We start from the raw sequence: 24,294 nt of genomic DNA, 5'->3' as shown, positions 1-24,294 counted from the left end.
CACAGCACATACACCTGGAGGAGGGTGGTTGCTAGTGTGGCTACAATCCAGGGGAGAAACATCTTTGGCCTGTGCAGAAGCTCTTGAGGAGGAAGAGAGTTCAGTGAGGTTAGAAAGGAGGCTGAAGAGACCACAAGGCTTGATCAAAGGGAAGAAGAGGGTGTAGGGTGAGCCTGGAAAGATGACAGGGACCACCCAGTGCTACCTAGGCCTTGTGGGCCAAGTGATGGAACCTGGTATTCCTGAGAGCATCAGGAATCCACTGGAGAAAAGTGATGTGATCCATTCATGTTTTAGAAAGGTCACTTTGGCTGCAGCTTAACGGGATTTGGAGTGGGATTGGGGAAAGAGGAATAGAAAATAGTGGAAGCTGAGAAATTAGTTTATTGCAGTAGTTCTGGTGAGAGGGGATGGAGAGTTGAATCAGGATATTATTTGTTTTTAACTTATTTATTCATTTTTGGCTGCAGGTGGGCTTTCTCTTGCTGCAGTAGGCAGAGGCTATTCTGTTGTGGTGTGTGGGCTTCTCACTGCAGTGGCTTCTCTTGCTGGGAGCACAAGCTCTAGGGTCTGCGGCCCAGTAGCTGTGGTGCATGAGCTTTGTAGCCTCATGGTATGTGGGATCTTCCTGGACTACAGGTCGAACTCGTGTCCCCTGCATTGCAAGGCAGACTCTTAACCACTGGACCACCAGGGAAGCCCAAACCAAGATATTATGATGGAAATGGGAAGAAGTGGTCAATTTCATGTCTATTTAGGAGGGAAAATCAACAAGACTTGACAGAAAGTTGGATGTGGGTAATGAGAGAGGGAGAAATGTCCAAACACATTCCTGCCATTTTGTTCTACGAGAAAGACTCATTGAGCTGAACAATGTACTTTCTGGCTTAAGAGGTGATATATCTCTGTCCATTCTTAACACCAGCACAACTTCAGCTCCAGGGAAGAGGAATGGATTTCTTTTTAAACAGAAACAATGCAAATGCTGTATTAATATCATATCATAGAACAAATAGATTCTGTGGGTCAGTGAGAATTTAATCATTACTTACAATTGTTTTCCTGTGGGTAAATAGATTTACAATGACTTAGAGATGAACTTCTTGAACATTGTTTATAAGTTGGAATTAACTTTAGAAAGAAAAATAAACAAGTTTTACATTTAGCTTGTGTTTTGCAGGCCTGTCAGAGAGTTTGCCATGCCAAGAGGAGCAAACACTTTCTGTTACTGTATGAAAGCAAACGTGATTGTCACTGGAGGTAAGAGGACAGTCCACGTTACACAGGGATTTTCTACTTTGCAAATGGTGCTCTCCTTAATTAGCACAGTTACAGAGTTTTCACACAGCTATAGCATTTTACTGCTAACAAAACCTTTTAGAGAATTTTTAAGTTTGTTTAAAGTCAAATCTGTCATTCTTTTTCTTTGTGGCTTTTTGGTGTGGTCGCACACTTAGAAAGGCCCTCCTTAGCCTGAGACTGTGTGAAACAAATTCTCCTATATTTACTACAAATCTGTTCGTTTTACAGTTTACCTTTAATCTCTCTAGAATCTGTTTCAGTGTGTGAGAGCATGAATTCCTAGTCTGGGGCCCATGTGTGGACTTTAAGGGAGTCCTATAGCCCCTTAGGCTGAATGACTGTGTGTCTACATGCATTTTTCTGGACAGAAAGTCCAAAATTTTATCAAATCCTCAAGGAGTCCTTGACAAAAAGATCAAAAGCCAACGATTTAGCATTAACAGAGAAGTGGACTAACGATAGAGTGCTTGTAACTACCAACATTTAAGGGCTCAGATTATCTGCTGAGAGTAACAGGAAAGATGACAAATATAAGAGACTTGAGGAGAAAGATGAGAGGACTAAGCTATCCTGCTGGCCTGACTCCTTACCTGTCAAGCTAGGATACTAGGCCTGTGATGGCTTTCAGCCTAGGCTCTGGAGTCAGACTGTCTAGGAACAAATACTAGGGTTTTTTTTTACTAGCAAGCCTTGGATAGGTTATTTAACTCCTCTAAGATTCAATCTCAGGCTTCCCAGGTGGTGCAGTGGTAAAGAATCCACCTGCCAGTGCAGAAGACTCAAGAGACACAGGTTTGATACCTGGGCTGGAAGATCTCCTGGAATAGGAAATGGCAACCCACACCGTATTATTACCTGGAAAATTTCATGAACAGAGGAGCCAGGCAGGCTACAGTCCATGGCGTTGCAAATAGTCGGACACAACTGAGTAACTGAGCATGCACGCATAATACATTAATGCATAAATGAGTAGGAACATATTAAATCAAGAAAAGAACTCATAGAATATTTATGAGAATTCAAATTTATATATGTAAATACAATGATTACAAAACAGCATTGACAAGAAGAAGCAGATCCAAAGCAAGTCAATCATAGCATCCAGGAAGAAACAGACTGTGATTTGATATTAGAAGAAAGATAGTGAGAGTCTCTCAGTCGTGTCCAACTCTTTGTGACCCCATAGGCTATACAGTCCATGGAATTCTCCAGGCCAGAATACTGGAGTGGGTAGCCTTTCCCTTCTCCAGGGGATCTTCCCAACCCAGGGATGGAACCCAGGTCTCCCGCATTGCAGGCATCAGGATTCTTTACCAACTGAGCCTCAAGGGAAGCCCAAGAATACTAGAGTGGGTAGCCTATCCCATCTCCATCAGATCTTCCTGACCCAGGAATCAAATTGGGGTCTCCTGATTGCAGGAGAATTCTTTCCAGCTGAGCTATTAGGACATGATTAAAGATGAGAAAGACGCTTTAAACTGTGCCCGTCTGCGTTCCTGAGAACATAACAATCTGCACATGTCCTTCTTTCAGGAGATGATAAAGTGCTCCGGTTGTGGCACCCCAACATCAGCACCAAGCCAGTGGGGAAACTTGTGGGGCACATGTTCAGTATCACCGAGATCGTGACAAACGAGAAAGAGCAACACGTTATCAGCCTTTCTTCTGCAAAGGTAACCAAAAGAAAACAACAAAAATGAAACAGAACGATTCTTTCCCTTAAAGTCAACTATTGGAAAATACAGAATACATAGTTTTTCACTGAAATAGCTGATAGTCAAAGAGAAAAATGTTGTTAATATGGGTGAGAAAATAAGAAGTCACTGTTCTCTGTTTCTATTGATATCAACAGAAGAAAGAACATATGTTTAAAGACAAGAGTAAAAGGAATAGAACATTGGGAAGAGAGCCATTATTCTCAATAGTAAAACATAATATGGCCCTTCTGTGATCATTAAAGACAGAAAAAATAAGGATTTCTAGACACAGAAAACAAACTTACGGTTACCAAAGGGGCAAGTGGGTGGGAGAGAGATAAATTAGGAGTTTGGGATTAGCATATACAAACTACTGTATATAAAATAGATAAACAACTATTAGATAAACAAAATAAACGTCCTACTGTATAGCACAGAGAAGGAAATGGCAACCCACTCCAGTGTCCTTGCCTGGAGAATCCCTGGACAGAGGAGCCTGGTGGGCTGCAGTTCATGGGGTCGCAAGAGTCGGACACGACTGAGTGACTAAACCACCACCACTGTATAGCACAGGGAACTATATCAATATCCTGTGATAAACCATAATGGAAAAGAATATGAAAAGCAATATGTATATTTGTATGACCTAATCACTTTTCTCTACACCAGGAACTAACATAACATTGCAAATCAACCATACTTCAATTTTTAAAAAAGCAAAGAAAGAAAAAAGTATTTCTGTTGTTGTTGCTATCACTACAGTGTTTTAAATATTCTAAACAAAGTAATAAAAAAGAAAAAATGACTTATGACTATTAGAAATGAGGTGACTGCATATTTGCAAATAATGTGATTGCTGGGAAAATTCAAGAAAACCAGCTTAAAAGTTTTAAGACAGATAAATTCAGTAAAGTGGGTGGTTATATTCATGATTGCAGTTTATAAAAATAAATTTCTATATAAGAATAGAAACCAGTTAGGAAAAAACGGTCAAATGGATAGCATTCACAAGAGCAAAATTGTATGAAATGCCTAGAAACAATCTTAACAAACAATATTCACTATTAATGTTAAGATAACTATGAAGTTCTGAGGTACATTTATTTAAGAACATGAATGTAGGGACTTTCCTAAATGAGAGTATAGTACTATAAAAGGTATTCTGCATCAAATAAAGTTAGGTATATTTAATGCTATTTAGGATTATTTAGGAGCTTCCCAGGTGGTTTTAGTGATAAAGAACACACTTGCCAATGCAGGAGATATAAGAGACATATATTCAATCCCTGAGTCAGGAAAATCCCCTAGAGGAGAGCATGGCAACCCACTCCAGTATTCTCGCCTGGAGAATCCAATGGATAGAAGAGCCTGGTGGGCTGCAGGCCATAGAGTCACAGTCGGACAGGACTGAAGTGACTTAGCACAGACAGGAAAGGATTATTTAGACCTCAGTTTGCCAAATCTAAAGTTACTATAAAAGTGTTGACATACAAATATACCCTAGAAACTTTAGAAAATAAGATTACAAGATGACACTTTCCCTATCAGATATTAAAACATTTAATAAAGCATCAATAAATAAAACAGAACAGCAGTCAAGGCAGCAATAGACACATCTATGAAACAAGAGAAGATTCACACATAAGTGTGAATGGGAATTTCAGATATAATAGAAGTAGCATTTTAAGTTTGTGAGCAAAAGATGGTTTGTTCATTAAATGTTGGGAAAACTGATTAACCATATTAGGAAAAAATAAGTAATCAAATCATTATTTCATAATTACCAACAAAATACATTCCATATAGATTAAATATTTTAAATGTATAGTAGTAAAACACAGGTGAATATTCATATAGTCATCAGGTAATTCCTATGTATGACATCTACAACAAAAGAAAAAAAAAGTGACTACATGAACACTCAAACTGTAAATTATTATAAAGGCTGTCATTTATCAAATGCTTACCAAGAGTCAGGCACTGTCCTCATTATTTTACATCACAACTTATTTGATGCTGGTAACAATCCTATAATTATCCCAATTTTGCACATGTAAAGAAAAATGACATCTGCATACTTGCATTAAATAAATGTAGCCAATCTTGTGTCTATCCTGACCCCAGACAGCCTTCTTACCCCCATAAAAAAGTTAAGACAGATAACAGACGGGGAAGTGTATAACATAAATGACATAAACTGGAATACTATTCTTATACAAATAAAAAACAAACTTTAACAAATCAGTAGGAAAATAGGATGAAGGAAGGAGAAGGGAAAGAATACAGGCATGTTTACATAGTGCTGCTGGGGGTAAAGCTGGCAAAAATTTGGGGGGCATTTATTATAATAAAATAATCAGATAAGTGCCCAGAGATCAATGTAAAAGGATGTTTATGGTGCTATTGCTTATATTGGTTTAAAAAAGAAAAAAGAAAAGGAATAAAAAGGAAGATGAAAAGGAAAGGTAAGGGATAGGGAGTGAGAAATTCAATTTCTAAAAATAAGGCTTTTACTCAGTAATTTATTTTCTCTCAGTTTTATTGAGATATAATTGATATATGATACTGTATGAGATTAAGATTAATGTATCATTAAGCATAATGATCTGACTTACATTCATCATGAAATGATTATTACCACTGTTGGTTTAATGAACATTCATTATCTAATATTGAAACCAAAAAATGAAAAAAAATGCTTTTAAAAAAACTTTCTAATGAAAATATTTAGGATTTATTCTCTTAGCAACTTCCTTATATGTCGTACATCAGTGTTAGCTATAGTTATCATGCTATACATTACACCCTTAGTACTTATATTTCTTCTAACTGGAAGTTTGTATCATTTGACCACCTTTCTCTACTTCCTCTTCCCCTTAAATCAGCAATTTATGAGATCTCTTTTTATATCATAGAAATTGTCACATAGACTTTCAACACCAAATGGGTGAATATTGATATGAAAATGTATACACACTATATTATGCAAAATATATTAAAATATTATGTAAGATATTAACCCATTTTTAATATATGTGTCTATCATATATTATCGGGCTTCCCTGATGGCTCAGACAGTAAAGCATCTGCCTGTAATGCGGGAGACCCAGGTTTGTTTCCTGGGTTGGGAAGATCCCCTGGAGAAGGAAATGGCAACCCACTTCAGCATTCTTGCTTGGAGAATTCTGTGGATTGAGGAGCCTGGTAGGCTACAGTTCACGGGGTCGCAAAGAGTCAGACAGAACTTCGCTTCTTCGCTTCATATATTATCAGGGATGATAGTGATTACATGGGTAGCAAGGTTGTGGATGGATTTAATTTTTTTCCCCTTTTTGTGTTTTTCTTTTCTTTTTTTCTTGTATTTATATCTTTTTAACAAAAAATATACATTGCTTTTATAAGACTATTTTTAATTTTTAAAATGGTACTGGAAAGACAGTAAAATTGTTGAGACATAAAAACTAAGACATTATGATGGAGATTCCTTTAAAAACTAGGAATAAAACCACCATATGACCCAGCAATCCTACTCTTGGCATATACCCTGAGGAAATCAAAATTGAAAAAGACACATGTATCCATTGTTCATTGCAGCACTATTTACAATAGCTAGAACAAGGAAGCAACCTAGGTGTCTATCGACAGATGAATGGATAAAGAAATTGTGGTACATGTACACAATGGAATATTACTCAGCCATAAAAAGGAACACATCTGAGTCAGTTCTAATGAGGTGGATGAACCTAGAGCCTATATTCAGAGTGAAGTAAGTCAGAAAGAGAAAGAGAAATATTGTATACTAAAGCATATATACAGAATCTAGAAAGATGGTACTGAAGAATTTATTTGCACGGCAGCAATGGCTTAAAGCTCAACTTTCAGAAAACAAAGATCATGGCATCTGGTCCCATCACTTCATGGGAAATAGATGGGAAACAGTAGAAACAGTGTCAGAGTTTATTTTTTGGGGCTCCCAAATCACTGCAGATGGTGATTGCAGCCATGAAATTAAAAGATGCTTACTCCTTGGAAGGAAAGTTATGACCAACCTAGAGAGCATATTCAAAGGCAGAGATATTACTTTGCCAACAAAGGTCTGTCTAGCCAAGGCTATGGTTTTTCCAGTGGTCATGTTTGGATGTGAGAGTTGGACTATGAAGAAAGCTGAGTGCCAAAGAACTGATGCTTTTGAACTGTGGTGTTGGAGAAGACTCTTGAGAGTCCCTTGGACTGCAAGGAGATCCAACCAGTCCATTCAAAAGGAGATCAGTCCTGGGTGTTCATTGGAAGGACTGATGCTAAAGCTGAAATTCCAATATTTTGGCCACCTCACACGAAGAGCTGACTCATTGGAAAAGACTCTGATGCTGGGAGGGATTGGGGGCAGGAAGAGAAGGGGACGACAGAGAATGAGATGGCTGGATGGCATCACTGACTCGATGGATGTGAGTTTGAGTGAACTCCGGGAGATGGTGATGGACAGGGAGGCCTGGCATGCTGTGATTCATGGGGTCGCAGAGAGTCGGACATGACTGAGTGACTGAACTGAACTGAACTGAACTGAATGGAGAAACAGACATAAAGAACCGACTTACGAACATGGGGAGAGGGGAGGAGAGGGTGAGATGTATGGAGACAGTAACATGGAAAAACTTACATTACCATATGTAAAATAAACAGCCAATGGGAATTTTCTGTATGTCTCAGGGAACTCAAACAGGGGCTGTGTATCAACGTAGAGGGGTGGGATGGGGAGGGAGATGGGAGGGAGGTTGAAGAGGGAGGGGATTTATGTATACCTATGACTGATTCATGTTGAGGTTTGTCAGAAAACAACAAAATTCTGTAAAGCAATTATCCCTCAATTAATAAATTAATTAATTAAAACAAACAAAAAAAGTTCAGGCCATTCATGTCCAGAGGTGAAGAGACAGCAGAGATTAGCTTTCCCCTTTCCTTTAGATGTGGTGAGTGTACTCAGTGATGCTCTTTCAGGCACCCTAGCAGCTCTACTTGGGCAAAGTACTTAATATCTTTCCCCCCAATTTCTTTGTCTATAAACTGTAGTGGTGCTTAGCTCACAAGACTGTTAGAGAGAGATCATTCATTTAGTTATTCAGCAAGCATTTCTTTCTTGAGTGTCCTGTCTGTTTCAGGTACTGTTCTGGGTTCTGGAGACAGAAAACTGAACCAGGCAGTCAGGGACCTTGCCACAGGAAGTGTACATTCTAGGGGAAGAGGGAGACAAGCAAAGTAACAAACACGTAAGAAAACAAAATGATAACTATTCCAATGAATAGAAAATACAACAATGTGATATGATTGAGTATCACCTCTGAAGAGGTGACATAAATGTTGAAACCTGCATGACCAGAGGAGCCAGCCCCATGAAGATCTTGGCAAGGAGCAATTTAGGCGCAAAGAATGGCAATACAGGCACATACATATTTTTGCTTAAGCTAGCTTCCTCTTCTTCTCCGTCTCCTTCCTTTCCCCCCTTTCTCCTTCTTCTTCTCAATAAAAATCATAGACAGGTTTTACACATTTAACATTCCTTCATATTACTTCATATAAATTAGCTTTCATCACATCAAGTTTTAATAAATCACCACGGGTAGTCATATGCCTACTCTATGCTTTTATCTAAGCTCTTAGAGTAGATTTTCATCATTCCTCTGAGATTTGCAGACTTTCCACCAGGATATTATTTTCTCCTGCACTGATAAAAAAATTTTTCTAGTTGCAGAGCTCAAGTATTTAATAGCTATGCCACATTTATTGCTCCTGAAGAGCTGACAAACATTGAAAAAGTAGAGAGAAATAAATTTCAGTTGCTTTTATTTTATTAACAAAAACAAGAATAATGGTTGACAGGTGGCGCTAGTGGTAAAGAACCCGCCTGCCAATGCAGGAGACATGAGACACAGATTCCATCCCTGGCTTGGGAAGATTCTCTGGAGGAGGGCATCGCAACCCACTGCAGTATTCTTGCTTGGAGAATCCCATGGACAGAGAAGCCTGGCGCGCTGTAGTCAATGGGGTCGCGAAGAATCGGACATGACTGAAGCAACTTAGCACACACGCAATCTTGCCAAGCACAACTCTACAGTTATCAGCAGTTATTTTTCTGAGAAGGAGACATGCTTTTATGATTTATAACAGATGAAAATGAGGGTTTAAACATTGTTATTTTCTTAAATTTTTGCTTTGGAAAGTGATATGAAAGGACCCCAGGAAAGGTAAAGTTTAACTAGGCTGTGGGTATGGCTTAGAGCAAGAAGCAATGTCCTGAAACCAAGTGCCAAGTGGATAACTCATAGCAAGTCAGAGGTTTGCCCATCTGGCCTGTTGCTCAGCTGGGCTTCATCTTATCCATGACTATGTCTAAGATATTATCCTAAGTGAAGATTTTTTTCCTGCCCTGTCTCTATTTCAGGCACATGGCTTAACACATGGCCTCTGAAATCAGGTAAAACTAAATTTAAGTTCTGGCTCTAATAATTTATGACCTTGGGTGAGCCATTTGAGAAAGCTGAGGAGGATAACAGAATACAGGCCGACCTTGTTTTATGGTGCTTTGTTTTATTTCACTTCGAGGATGCTGAGGTTTTTACAAAGTAAGGGTTTGCCACAACCTGAGTTCAGCAAGTCTATCTCCACCATTCTTCCAATGGCATTTGCTCACTTTGTGTCTCCATGTCAAATTTTAGGAATTCTTGGAATATTCCAAACTTTTCCACAATTAATACTGCATGAGTTACAGTGATCAGTGACCTTTGACGTTACTACTGTAATTGTTTCAGGGCACCATACACCATGCCCATATGATCGACAGATACTGTTTGTGTTCTGACTCCACCAACTGGCTGTTCCTCCATATCTCCCCTCTTCTGCCTCCCTCTTCCCTGAGATACGATTGAAAATGGGCAATTAATAACACCATATCGTCCCCTAAGTGTTCAAGTGAAAAGAAGAGTGGCACACTGAGGAAAGATGCGCCAGGCATCCGTAAGTAAAAAGGGCCCTCGTGCCAAAAATGTAAGATTCATGCGGGTACACGGGGTGGTCTCACGTGAAAGCAGCCCTTCAAGATGACAGTGGCAACTGTCAAACTGTAGAGAAATATAAGTAAAATGAAGATGCACAGGAGCCTCTCAGTTAAAAGATAAAGAGAATTCCCATGAAAGAACAATGAAACAGACCTGTCCAGCCTACTAGATCCCAAGATAATAGAAATACTGAAGAAATTAAGAAAGGCTATTGACAGAAATGCCTATTAATATTAAGAAGAAAAAAAAAACACACAAGAAACTATAAAGAAGAGCCAATTAAAATTAGAAAAAAAAATCATTTGCCAAGATGAAAGCTGAGCTAAAAAGCCATAAGTAGTAAACTGAGTGATGTAGAAGAAAGAGTAAGTGATCTGGTTCAGGAGGGAGGGGACATATGTATATTTATGGCTGATTCATGTTGTATGGCAGAAACCAACATAACATTGTAAAGCAATTATCCTCCAATTAAAAATAATTTTAAATGAAAAGACACAACCCACATAATGAGAGAAAATATTTGCAAACATAGTGACTGACAAGGGATTAACCACCAAAATATACACATAGTTCATGCAGTTCGGTATGAAAAAACAATTAAAAAATGGGAGGAAGATCTAAATGGACATTTCTGCAAATAAAACATACAGATGGCCAGCAAGCATGTGAAAAGATGCTTAACATCACTAATTACTAGGGAAATGCAGATCAAATCTATAATAAGATATCACCTTATACCAATCAGAATGGCCACTATTAACATAGCTATAACAATGAACACTGGAAAGGGTGTGTGGAAAAGGGAACCTTAACTGTTGGTGAAAATGTAAATTGGTGCAACCACTCTAAAAAAAAAAAGTAGGGAGGTTTCTTAAAAAATTGGAAATAGAGTTACTATATGATCCAGCAATCCCATTCCTGAGCATATATCTGGCAAGGACAAAAACTATTTCGAAAAGATACATGCACCCCAATGTTCGTTGCAACACTATTTACAATAGCCAAGACATGATAGCAACCTAAACGTCCACTGACAAAAGAGTGCAGAAAGAAGATGTGGTATATATATAAAATGGAATATTGCTCAACCATAAAAAGAACAAAATAATGCCATCTGCAGCTATATGGATACACCTAGAGATTGTCGTACTAAGTGAAGTAAGTCAGACACAGAAAACGAATATCATATGATATTGCTTATATGTGGAGTCTTCAAAAAATGGTATCAGTGAACTTATTTATAAAGCAGAATAGAGTCACAGATGTAGAAAACAAACCTATGGGTCACCAGTGGGGAAAGAAGCAGCAGTAAATTGGGAGATTGGGATTGACATAAATATACTATTATAAATAAAGCAGATAACCAATAAGCACCTACCGTATAGCAGAGGGAATTCTACTCAATGCTCTGTAATGGCCTACATGGGAAAAAAATCTAAAATATGTATTTGCTTAGCTTATTCACTTTTAAAAATGATGGAAAAAAATAAGATAAAATAATGATTTTTTTAAAAAAATAAATCTTTTTAAACTCAAGTTCATAAAAATATCCTCTAAACTTTTCTAAAAATAGGTTTGTTTTCAATATTTAGGAGCATGATGTCTGTATATGTGTGTGTGTATCTATATGCTTGCTACTCCATATCTCCTCACATAGGCACAGAGGCCTCAGTTTAGAAACAGATCTAGTTCCTGAACCAGAGGTTGCTTTGGTTTAGTTCCTTCTCAGTCTCCTTTTCCTGAACCAGGAGAACTGCTCTGGGCACTGCCATGGAGTGGTGAGAGTGCCTGTGGCCCTGTCTGCCCAGCTAGAGCTGCTCCCCTGCTGCCACTCTGCCCCAGACAGTGCCTGGGCTCTGACTGGAGCCCACTCGTTTTGTATGTCTCTCTTAGTTGGATCCATTCAGTTCAGTTCAGTTCAGTCGCTCAGTCATGTCCAACTTTTTGTGACCCCATGGACTGCAGCATGCCAGGCTTCCCTGTCCATCACCAACTCCCAGAGCCTACTCAAACTCATGTCCATCAAGTCCATGATGCCATCCAACCATCTCATCCTCTGTCATACACTTCTCCTCCTGCTTTCAATCTTTCCCAGCATCAGGGTTTTTTCCAATGAATTAGTTCTTCACATCAGGTGGCCAAAGTATTGGAGTTTCAGCTTCAAAGTCAGTCCTTCCAATGAATATTCAGGACTGATTTCCCTTATGATTGACTGGTTGGATCTCCTTGCAGTGTAAGGGACTCTCAAGAGTCTTCTCCAACACCACAGTTCACAAGCATCAATTATTCAGTACTCAGCTTTCTTTATGGTCCAACTCTCACATCCATTCATGACTACTGGAAAAACCATAACTTTCACTAAATAGACCTTTGTCAGCAAAGTAATGTCTCTGCTTTTAAATATGCTGCCTAGATTGGTCATAACTTTTCTTCCAAGGAGCAAGTGTCTTTTAATTTCATGGCTGCAGTCACCATCTGCAGTGATTTTGGAGCCCAAGAAAATAAAGTCTCTCACTGTTTCCATTGTTTCCCCATCTATTTGCCATGAAATGATGGGACCAGATACCATGATCTTCGTTTTTTGAATGTTGAATTTTAAGCCAGTTTTTTCACTCTCCTCTTTCACTTTCATCAAGAACCTCTTCAGTTCCTCTTCACTTTCTGCGATAAGGGTGGTGTCATCTGCATATCTGAGGTTATTGATATTTCTCCCAGCAATCTTGATCCCAGCTTGTGCAGTTAGCTAGATAGATAAAAGTGAGGAGAGGGAACAGTAGATGATAGCAAGAGTATGTGTGAATGTGCAGACAACAGAGAAAAAGAGGTTTTAGGAACTGGAAGCAGTTTGGTATGACAGTAACTAGAACAACCTAAGGGGAGAGGGCAGCAGAAAAACCTAGAGGAGAGATGCAACATAATGAGGAAGGTCTTTGCGCCTTCTGCCAGCCCAGCAATCACCACTTCCCTAAAAACACACAAAAGAAGTAGAAAATAGAATCACTGTGCAGAAAACATCACAGGTTTCAAAAGATATTCGTATTGATTCACTGAGGTGGAGAGTGCTGGTGTTATTATGTCCATTCCAGAAACAAGAAAACGGAGGCTTAAGAAATTTAAATGATGGACTAGAACTGAAACCCAAAGCCTCATCCTTTGTTCTTTCCATGGGCTCAGTTGGTAAAGAATCCACCAGCATTTGGGAGACCTGGGTTTGATCCTTGGGTTGGGAAGATCCCCTGGGGAAGGGAAAGGCTATCCACTGCAGTATTCTGGACTGGAGAATTCCATGAAGAAGTCCTTGGGGTCGCAAAGAGTCGGACACAACAGCAACTTTCACTCTCACTTTGTTCTTTCCACCAACCACAGTTCAGAGCACATACACAAACAGTAAAAAGACCACCAACCACGAAGCATCTCAAACAAAACAATAGAACTGGAAACAAAACAGAGATAAACTTCTTTGACACTCCTTGATTCCACTTTTAGATTCTTCCCCTACTGGTCTCTCTGAACCTAATTCATAAATAGGCTCTGAACCCAACTTCATAAATTGTCCTAATGGACTCCTCTACTCTGTCATGCAAACAGTGGTAAGTTTCAATATTGTAGCTACTCCCCAAACTTATATTTTTGCTAGCACAAAGGAAGTAATGACTCCCAGTTGCACAGGTTCTGAGTAATAGTGGCCTGTAGATGGTATACATGTGATCCAAGCTCCTGATCACATGATTTTGACATATTTATGTTCCTGCATATAAGTACCAACCTGCCTTCACAATAGTGAAGTTTTGAATTTAATTAACTCTAGGTGTCTTAAGTAAGAAGTTAATACCTCTGTTAACAAAACTACCTTTCAAATCTTTATATGTAGTTCTATAAAATTATCACCCATTTATTCAACAAATATTGCAATTTAGTAAGTACTATATAATATAGCAATAGGTAGTATATATAATAATGACTGTTATGACATAAAAATATTATTTAATGCTGATGCATGCTAGGACTTGTAATCCTTGATCAAATCACTTTTCTTCCCTGAAGTTTAATCACAATGTAACTTTCTGAAAAAGAATAAAAAAGAATAATGAAGAATACTAAGACTAGTTATTTCAAGTGACAAACTTGACCTAGTTTTGCTGAATTTATACTTTATTGTTCTTTCAATTATATTATCCCAAGTTCTATCTGAGTAACTAACCTAGGTCTCTTTCCTTCCTCTAAGGAGAGCACTAATAATGTATTTACCTATAGTCTTTCTCCTCCAGGGCATTGTCCTGACCCAGGGATTGAACCTGCATCTCTTAGGTCTCCTGCATTAGCAGATTTTTTTTTTTTTTTTTACCACTAGTGTCACCTGGGAAGTCCCTCCTATATCTACACCATCCCTAAGAACTGCTTTCTGTAATTCTTCATTCCTGGATAGGAACAGGGAAGGTTCTTAGAAACCTCATTTAGCAAGACGTTCTCATCTTAAGTCATGAAAGAGCAGTTTGAAACCCTTCACCTGAACTATGCTGTGTCTCTATTTTCGAATCTATAGTGTAAAGAGAAATATGGCTTCAGATAAACTGTTAGTCATAACGAGCCCTTTATTATTCCTCCAGATTCTTAAAGGATAATAAATTCTATGTCTTTCCCCTATCTTTTTTGAGGACAGAAAAAATCTAGTTCCTACTGGCAAACTTTTAGTCACTGTTTTTATTTTCTTCTGACATTAATGAATAACAATTGAATCAAGAACCAAATTAAAGTTTAGCAAATGAGTGCTCATCATACAAATCATACTTTCTTGCAAGTTTTTAAGAGCATATTGCAGATTCTGAAGATGGTTCACCTCAATAGCTTTGAGTAGGGAAAGTAAAGTAGAAAAATGGTGACCCATGTTCTTTATCCCTCCAGGTTTTCAGAGTATGGGATATACAGACTCTTTCACTATTACAAGTCTTCCACGATAGCCAAGGAGGACCAGGAGACATGCAGATTTACTCTATGATATTTGATTCCAATCATCGCATGCTTATTACAGGTAAGTGCACCCAATTAATGGGCTTCCCAGGTGGCACTAGGGGTAAAGAACCCACCCTCCAATGCAGGAGACATAAAAGACATGGGTTCTATCCCTGGGTTGGGAAGATCCCCTGGAGGAGGGCATGGCAACCCAATCCAGTATATTCTTGCCTGGAGAATCCCATGGACAGAGGAAACTGCTGGACTATGGTCCATAGGGTCACGAAGAATTAGACACAACTGAAGCGACTTAGCATGCCTGTACCCAGTTAATGACAAATAAAATCTTGATTTTTTTAAATCTTTTTTTTTAACTAGCACTTGCTCACTGACCAGAAGAAAAACAAAACTAGATGGGAAATTTATAAACTGTGATTTCTCACAATAGCTAACAGTTCAATTCTATTTTTCTATGGCTTTCTATTTTTCTATAGCTTGGTGGATGAGGTCTTGAACCTAGGATGCAAGGTAGTAGGGTTAAAGCTGCTGCTACACACAGGGCAAATCCAGCTCTGCATTGAGTGTTGGAGCAGGAATATGACCCATCTTAGCACAGCTGTACCAGCATGCTGAGTCAGTGCCCCTTTTCTTCAGGGAGGCAATTTGGCCCCATGTACTCTGGTACTGAGACAGTTACTCAGTGGGGAGGGTGCTGGCCCTCCCACCTGCCTTTGCTTCTAGACAAAGGACAGTGAAGAGAGAAGATAGGGTTCTGAATGACAGAGCCAGCAGCACTGATGCTCACAGATTATTTTTCTCCTTTTCCTGCTGCCCCTGATAAACATGCTTAGTAAAGAGACAAAAGACCCTGTTAGGCATTTGGGTTGAACATTACTCACATGCATATCCTCAGAAGAAGCTTTAGAAGAAATGAACAGTATTAACAACAGTTCCTCCTTCTGTAACACCAACCCAGAATGCATTTCCTATTGACCATCTTCCCTGAGTTTCTGTGGGATTAATACGGCAGAGAAATGATTGGTGCTATCTCTGCTAGTGGAGAATATGAATCACTTTTTAACTTTTAGGTGTTTTTTGGATTAGAAGTGAACTAGAACTTCATGTTTGATGGATAATTTTCTACCTTCTAAAACAGAAATTAACTCATTGTAAGCACCCCTCCTCTATACTATCTCCTCTTAGAATAACATAAAAATGGCTACAAACAAGTTTTCTCTTAGTGCCCCAACTGGCATGTTTGATTTGCTGCTGCTGCTGCTGCTGCTGCTGCTAAGTCGCCTCAGTCGTGTCCGACTGTGTGCGACCCCATAGACGGCAGCCCACCAGGCTCCGCCTTCCCTGGGATTCTCCAGGCAAGAACACTGGAGTGGGTTGCCATTTCCTTCTCCAAGGCATGAAAGTGAAAAGTGAAAGTGAAGTTGCTCAGTCGTGTCCGACTCTTTGCGCCCCCATCCATGCTCAGCATTTCCATCCCATTTATCATCAGAGTAACTAAAGCCTCATGTATCAATGTAAAAGCAAAAACACAAAAGACAACTCTAAGATCAAAATTTCTTCCTAACTTTATGTAATTCAGATAATACTCTGCTTACAATATAGAGCTCTGCGTATTGCTTAATCACTAAAATCACATACATTGACGGCAACCATCAATGTGACATCAGAATTTAATGAAGCTTAGCTCTCAGATTTTAATTTGTGCTTTTGTTCAAATGAAGCAGCCATAGTAATCTTATAAACCCCAGGGACAGCAACACCACGTTATAGAATATGCTGCTGTTACTGTCACCATTGTTGTTTTTGTTACTCTAATAAGACAACTACCATTTGATTAGTTCTTTCACAAAGTGCTTTCATGGACTTTATTTCATTTGAGCTGCGCAATCACCACTGAAGTAGGAATTATTATTCGTCCTATTTTATAAATGATAAGACTAAATATTAACTATTTCAGCTAACTAGTATAAAGACTTGAGATATACAGGTGGGATTGAGATATACAGGTGGGACTGAGATATACAGGTGGGATTCAGTCCCAAAGTTTCTGACTCCAGGATCTACTTTCTTTTTCTGTATTGCTTTGTTTCTATACTGCTAAACTGTGTATCTAGCCAAACATGGAGCGGATTGCCACTTGTTCATAAGCATATCTAGCTTTGTTGTCAGTGCAGATAAAATCCATTACAGTCAGTAGAATATGAAGGCGCTCCATGTGTTGTTTGATTATCTGGTTTCCACATCCCTCTCAGATTTCCACCCTGTTGTATTTGCATTGAGAAATACTACCAGAAGAGCCCCCTCCATTCTCTTTACACATGAGTAGACTTTATCCTAGAATTCAAACACTTTAGGAAAGTGTTCAGTAACTCTTGCTGAAATTGTTGCTGCAGTGCAGATTTCTATGGAGAGACTTGAGAAAAAGAAGGGCCAGTCTTTGGTAGCTTAATCTCCACACCAATAACTTAGGAAGAAGTTTCTTTTCTGTTTGAACTGTGGAATGCTTTGAGATCCTTATGTATATTTCTAGACATTACACTAGAGATATCAACTATCAACTATAACTATAACACTATGAATCATAAAACAGAATACATAGTTGATTTTGAGAGTTAAATCATACTTGCAGTTTATAGGATTACTATAAAAGCAAACCAATGCCATGATGAATGGATAAGGAATTTTGGTACATGTATACAGTGAAATAGTACTCAGCTGTAAAAAGGAATGCACTTGAGTCAGTTCTAATGAGGTGGATGAACCTAGAGCCTATTACACAGAGTGAAGTAAGTCAGAAAGAGAAAGACAAATACTGTATATTAAATGCTTGCATATGGCATCTAGAAAGATGGTATTGATGATCCTACATACAGGGCATCAAAGAAGACACAGACATAAAGAACAGACTTTTGGACTCGGTGGGAGGAGAGGGAGGGATGATTTGAGAGAATAGCATGGAAACATTTATATTACCATATGTAAAATAGATAACCAGTGCGAGGTCGATGCATGAAGCAGGGCAGTCAAAGCAGGTGCTCTGTGACAATCTAGAGGGACAGGATGGGGAAGGAGGTGGGAGGGAGTGTTCAGGATTGGGGGGGCACATGTGTATCTATGGCTGATTCATGTTGATGTATGGCAAAAACTATCACAATATTGTAATTGTCCTCCAATTAAAATAAACACATAACTTAAAAAAATGCAAGTAAGAAATACCTGCTCTCCATCTAACTCACTATGGTAATTTGGAAATTAATCTTATTTAATATTGTTGCAAGCACTGGCATGTTTTGTTGTTGCTGTTTAGTTGCTAAGGTTGACTCTTTTGTGACCCCTCTGGACTGTCGTTGGCCAGGCTTCTCCATCTATAGGATTTCCCAGGCAAGAGTACTGAAGCAGGTTGCCTTTCCTTCACCAGGGTATCTTCCTGACACAGGAATCAAACGCTCATCTCCTTCATTGTGTAGGTAGATTTTTTTGACCATTGAGTCACCAGGGAAGCACAAGACCATGTTTACAGAGTGCTTTACTATTTGTTGGTTGGAACAGCTTTCTAACATATCCCAATCACTAAATGGAAGTTTTCCATCAGCAAAAAGGTGGCCATCATCTTTATTACTGTACGCTAGATAATGTAGCAGGCACTCTAAAGAAGGAACAAACTAGACTATAAAAAGTAGGAAAATAGTGGTCACTGAAAAGAAGATATCAAGGAAGTCCAAGTACCCTACACTTGAAAATTAATGAAGCCCCAAATGAATGTTTTTCTCTGGCTAAATCATATTTGTTTCATTTGTCAAAGATGTTTTTGAATAAATGAATGTATTTTTACCTCATTCGGTCTCCTAGGCATTAATAATCTCACTGATCAGCTATTTCCAAACACAATTAGTTGAATAAAATGCTTTGTGGTTCAAATCTTCTAATATTTGTTATTTATGAGATTCTTATTTCTGTTCAAGGATCTAGTGTTATGGACATGTATCCTTTAACTAGGATGATACAAGATACAAAACAGGTCCCTCACACCCATGAAAGAGAAATCAATGTCATGCTTTACAACAAATATTTTCACCAAGTACTTACCATCTGCTCTGAGTCCATAATTAAGGTGAGTATATATTGACTCTTCAGGAAGAAAAAAGAAAAGATAGAATTTTCTCTTCTTATAGATGAGTCTTTGAGTGATTAAATAAAGGTAATGGCATATATGATGGAACCTTATGTTAGAGCTATTTTTAAGCTTTCATGAACACATGAAAAAAAAAAGCATTTTAATGCAGCTCAGACTGCTTGCTGTTAGGCTACAAGTTCAATTTTAAAAATGAAGCCAGTTCTTATGATCAAACAGGAATTTTAAGGGAAATATGTCAAGGAAAAAAGCCTAGTGTGTGTGTAAAAAATTTTTAAACTGAGCTATAGGAGACTGTTAAGAAGAAGGGAAAGAAATGTATAGATGTTTACTCTAACCCCGATAGGTACGGGATATGTGCCAAGTGTCTTAAATCCACAATTTTGTTTAATCCTCATACTAGTTCTCTGTGTGAAGTTCCATTTAAAGATGTGGAAATTAGGATTCAAAGATCAAGCAACTTGCCTCAGTTCATATAACTAGTACGCATCGTGGCTGGGATACGAACCCAGGTTTTTCTGAGGTGAATACCAACGTACTTTCCTCTGCAATCCTCAGGCCATGTCATTAATGTGTTCCCTAGAGGCCAGAGTTCTGGACCATCCTAACTGTATTTGTATTTACGACCACTGACTTCATCTAGCAGTGATGGCTGGAGGTGTTTGCCTGAAGTGTTTATCCTTTTATTTCATGCATGTTCTCCAAAAGGAGACATAGGGAGCAGCAGAAAGCATTTCTCAGAGACTCTTCAAATTCCCTCTCAACCTTTGACCTTCTGTGCTCATCTGCTGGAGATTTTCTCAGACCAAAATCTCCTAAGTTCATGGAATTATCAGTTATTTCTAATAATGCCCACAGAATGAGTAGAGGGAAACTAAAACCTGGCTATCTTCATGAAACACTGACCTCTTAAAGGGAAAGTGTCTTCCTCGCAAGGTGGGGAGGGGAAAAGAAGATATCTAGGTGAATTTTCAAACCTGACTGGTTGGAGACAGATCAGACTTTAAGCCAGGAAATGGGTGGCCCCTGAGACCCCTTCCTGTAGTGGTCCTTAGTCCTCATTCTCCCTTTAGGACCTCATCTACACCCAGGGGAGCACACAGGTTAACAGCATGGGCCTTAGGGCCAGCCTGACTTCATTCAGATCTTGGCTCTGCCACAGCTCAGTCAATGGCCCCTGTTATCTGGTCTCCAGACCAGTGATTACATCAGCTACATCTCCTCCCACTCTCCTGCTTTCACTCTAGCTGCAACAACTGACTTTCAGTTTCCTGGAGGAACCCTGTACCTTCCCATCTCTGGCCCTTTGTTTATGCTGCCTCTGTTTCCAAATACCTCGAGTTCAAACTGTGTTGCCAGTTCAGTTTGTTTACTGGAAGTCTAATAGACACCTGAAGTTGGCAGATCCATGAAGAGAGAAAGATTCAGACCGAGACTGCAGGTTTCATGATTCTACTGCATTTCTAAAGAGATAATGATGAGCTTGGACATGTTTCTAGGCTTTCTGATTATACCTAACCTTCTCTGAAGTCTCAGCCTCCCCTGCCTTTCCTCCCCTGTTCTCTCTGTTAAGAACTGGGCCCATGTCCCTAATCAGAACACTCCTTGGAAAGGTCAGTGAGCCCTTTCCTCAGGGTCTCTCAGATTTCACACTGCTAATTGTAGATTCTGTCCCATGATGTCTAGATAATTTGGATAAATGACAACAGAGAATACATTCAACTTTATTTCTTTGTCCGCTGACCTCCTGTTATATTTCTAGCCTGCTGCTAAGCTTGCCTCATGCTGAGAATAGCATCTGACTGCTTCCTAGATAGACAGGGGCTGCCTGGAACAGTTGTGGCTTGTCTCATCCCACCTATATATATATTACAGAAACACTCTGGGGTAGCACAGTGACTATTAGACTACATCTTTTGACCTTTCTTTGATTAAACCAACATTCATGGCAGAATGTTGGAAAAGGTGTTAGGTATGCCCTGTGCCAATTTTGAGGCTATTTTGAATATTATAAAATTGATGAAAACTGAAGGCCTTATGAAGTATTTTATTGTTCTTTTTTGTAGGTATGGGAACTCGAAACTGGCCTCCAAATATACCAGATTTTAGACCCTCATGGCTTCAATGTTGAACTGACTGCTGCAGCTACTGATGAAAGTGGATTTCTTTTTGCCACAGGAGCATATAACGGTCAGACCAATATCCAGAATATGGCCCCCTTGCTTTAGTGTCCCAGGAATTTGTTCTAGGATCTCATCACAAGCTGTTTGGGTTAGAGGGGAAGTGTGAATCGAGCTGGAATATGTAAACATGCCAGTGAGACTGCTGTGACTGACTGAACAGTGCTAGGCTCTTCTCTAATGGGTATTAATGTCCTGATATTGATGTTAATCGTAACAGATACCTTACTTATATAGATGTGTATCAGTTTGCAAAGTCTTTCATATATACCATCTCAGTCCATTTTAAATGAGACTTACCTGTGTTGCACTGACTCATTCTGTCCCTCTAATTTTGAGTACCATCAGCTAATAGTTATTACTGGTGTTTAGTCGCTCAGTCATGTCCAACTCTTCTGTGATCCCAACCATGGACTGTAGCCCTCTAGGCTCCTCTGTCCATGGTATTTCCCAGGCAAGAATACTGGAGTGGATTGCCATGTCCTTCTTCAGTGGATCTTCCACTAGTGATTGAATCTATGTCTCCTGCATTAACAAGAGGATTCTTTACCACTGAGCCACCAGGGAAGCCCCATCAGCTGACACAGAAATTCTATTTAGTGCTTTTCATAATATTTTTACTGAAAATATTGGACCAGACAAAATATCCATCCAACTTTGCCATATCACATTTAGGATTCTACATTGGACTTGTTTATAAGATGCTTTTGAACTGTGGTGTTGGAGAAGACTCTTGAGAGTCCCTTGGATGGCAAGGAGATCCAACCAGTCCATTCTGAAGGAGATCAGTCCTGGGTGTTCTTTGGAAGGAATGATGCTAAAGCTGAAACTCCAGGACTTTGGCCACCTCATGCGAAGAGTTGACTCGTTGGAAAAGACTCTGATGCTGGGAGGAATTGGGGGCAGGAGGAGAAGGGAACGACAGAGGATGAGATGGCTGGATGGCATCACTGACTCAATGGAAGTGAGTTTGAGTGAACTCCGGGAGCTGGTGATGGACAGGGAGGCCTGGCGTGCTGCGATTCATGGGGTCACAAAGAGTCGGACACGACTGAGCGACTGAACTGAACTGAAAAGTCTAAGATGCTTAAGGGCATGTGTCATGTCACCCCTGAGAGAATGTCACGCTCCATTTGGGCTGTGTCATTTGCTGCTGTGGAGAGCTCATAGAACTTGCTGGAACCAGCCTTCTCTCCTTTCACTTTACCTTATTCTGAACTCCCACAAGAGAGACAACATGACCTAGACAATACGACCCTCTGTGTCACTATACACATATAGTGATTCCCCTCTCCAGGGGATCTTCCCAAGCCAGGGATCAAACCCAGCTCTCCCACATTGCAGGCGAATTCTTTACCAGCTGAGCCACAAGGGAAGCCTATATTTCTTCTAGGGATATACTTACTAGATAAATTCTTGTTTGTAAGCCAGTTGATGAATTGAGTATCTTCAGTAAAAGTCAGAGTTTTAAAAGTGTGAGCAGATAACAATATACATGAAATAAAATCTAGAATGCTGAGTTGATGGGGTGTGAATAATGCAACCTGAGGTCACTCTAAAAATCCATGTTAGAAGATAGTTCTCTACACCGAGTAATGACTTAGAAATAGGCATTCAATAAGTATGCTATCATTTCACCTGGCCCTTTCATGAGGATCTCCTACATGAACCAGATTAATTAGAATGTATAATTTCAATGTAAGAAGAAACTTGTCAGACACCCTTTTTGCATTTCCTTTTTATGTAACCAACAACTCAAAACATTTTGTTTTCTACCTGCTGGAATTCTTTTAATCCTTTTATTACCCAGTAGGATCTAGTTCTAAAATATGTTAGCACCTTAGGAAATAACACTATTGGAGTGACCTTTTACTGTTAATAATCACTGTGGTATGATTTTAGATAGATAGATATTGGAGAGTATTTAGCAGACTGGAAAGCGTTGGGATAATAAAAGCAGAAAAGACCCAATGAAGACAGAAAACTCACACAGGAGAGTCTGAGAATTTCAAAGAATATGTTCACAAATTTCAAGATATTGCCTGGTCCTGTTCATTTTTTATCAGCCTGTGACAATGAAAGCATACAGAAATATATTTTGTACACAGCAATGCTAGGGAGACTCAGGTGTCAATCTCAATAGGGAATAAATTTAGGATAAATTGTTGCAGAAAGCTTTCAGTTAGATTGATTTTCTCTGAGATAAAAGCCATTCTTCCTAGAAATGATTTTTGCTTATAGGATCTTTTCTCTGTGTGTTCAGGAACAGTTAAAATCTGGGACTTTGGCAGTGGACAAGAGTTGAAGGTGTTACCAGAAGGGAAAGACTGGAAAGAGGAAGAGCACTGGCTGCACCGCCTGATTTTCCTGAAAGCTCAGGAGAAACACCAATACTTGCTCCTCTCTTTGGAGCGCAACGGAAAGATCAGAATGATCCAGGTTTGCAGTCCCACTTCCACGTATTCTATGTCCTCTTCTTGGGAAAATCAGCTGAGCGTGGATAATCCCCATTTAACTCTTCTCTTGCCAGCCAGCGGAGGATAGTATTTCTCCACCAGCCTTCCTACGATGTTCCTAATTAACCTTGCCCATGTCCAAGCAAAGAGCAAAAAAGACTAGCTGGTCGACACTGCCCATCCAATGTTTGCTGAAGGGATTAGCCAGGATCCCTCTGGAGTAGATATCAAAAAGTTTAAATTTACATACAGCTACCACCTCTGACATGGTTTATATCCTCATTTGAGGATAACTCACTGGCAGAGCTGCTCCCCAGTAGGCTTTATGAAAGGGAGCAATGATTCCGCTCTGAACCATATAACCCATAATGCATTCAGGGATGTTCAAGTCACTTTTTCAGTTTGTCATCAAAACTGCTTTGTGTACTTAATGGTTAACATGGCAATCAGTTTAGGTATGTTTTGGAAGGATTGAAGTAGACTAAATTTGTTTTTCCTGAGTGTCTTTTA

At 39.3% G+C, this 24,294-nt stretch overlaps 1 protein-coding gene across 2 annotated transcripts in view; it reads left to right on the top strand.

Moving 5' to 3' along the window:
• WDR64 (WD repeat domain 64) overlaps positions 1–24,294 on the top strand; it is a 134,881-nt gene that overhangs the window by 56,684 nt on the left and 53,903 nt on the right. For both annotated transcript variants that reach the window (XM_027975586.3, XM_060396456.1), the window contains exons 9-14: positions 1,181–1,260; positions 2,836–2,975; positions 14,951–15,077; positions 18,979–19,127; positions 21,215–21,338; positions 23,592–23,767. In XM_027975586.3, the coding sequence (XP_027831387.1) occupies positions 1,181–1,260; positions 2,836–2,975; positions 14,951–15,077; positions 18,979–19,127; positions 21,215–21,338; positions 23,592–23,767 (796 nt within the window). The remainder of the gene's footprint in view (positions 1–1,180; positions 1,261–2,835; positions 2,976–14,950; positions 15,078–18,978; positions 19,128–21,214; positions 21,339–23,591; positions 23,768–24,294) is intronic.

This window comes from Ovis aries, chromosome 12 (genome assembly GCF_016772045.2).
Source record: "Ovis aries strain OAR_USU_Benz2616 breed Rambouillet chromosome 12, ARS-UI_Ramb_v3.0, whole genome shotgun sequence".
Taxonomy (NCBI): Eukaryota; Metazoa; Chordata; class Mammalia; order Artiodactyla; family Bovidae; genus Ovis; species Ovis aries.
The sequence above is the reverse complement of the archived record's forward strand: the minus strand, read 5'-3'. Positions and strand labels throughout refer to the sequence as shown.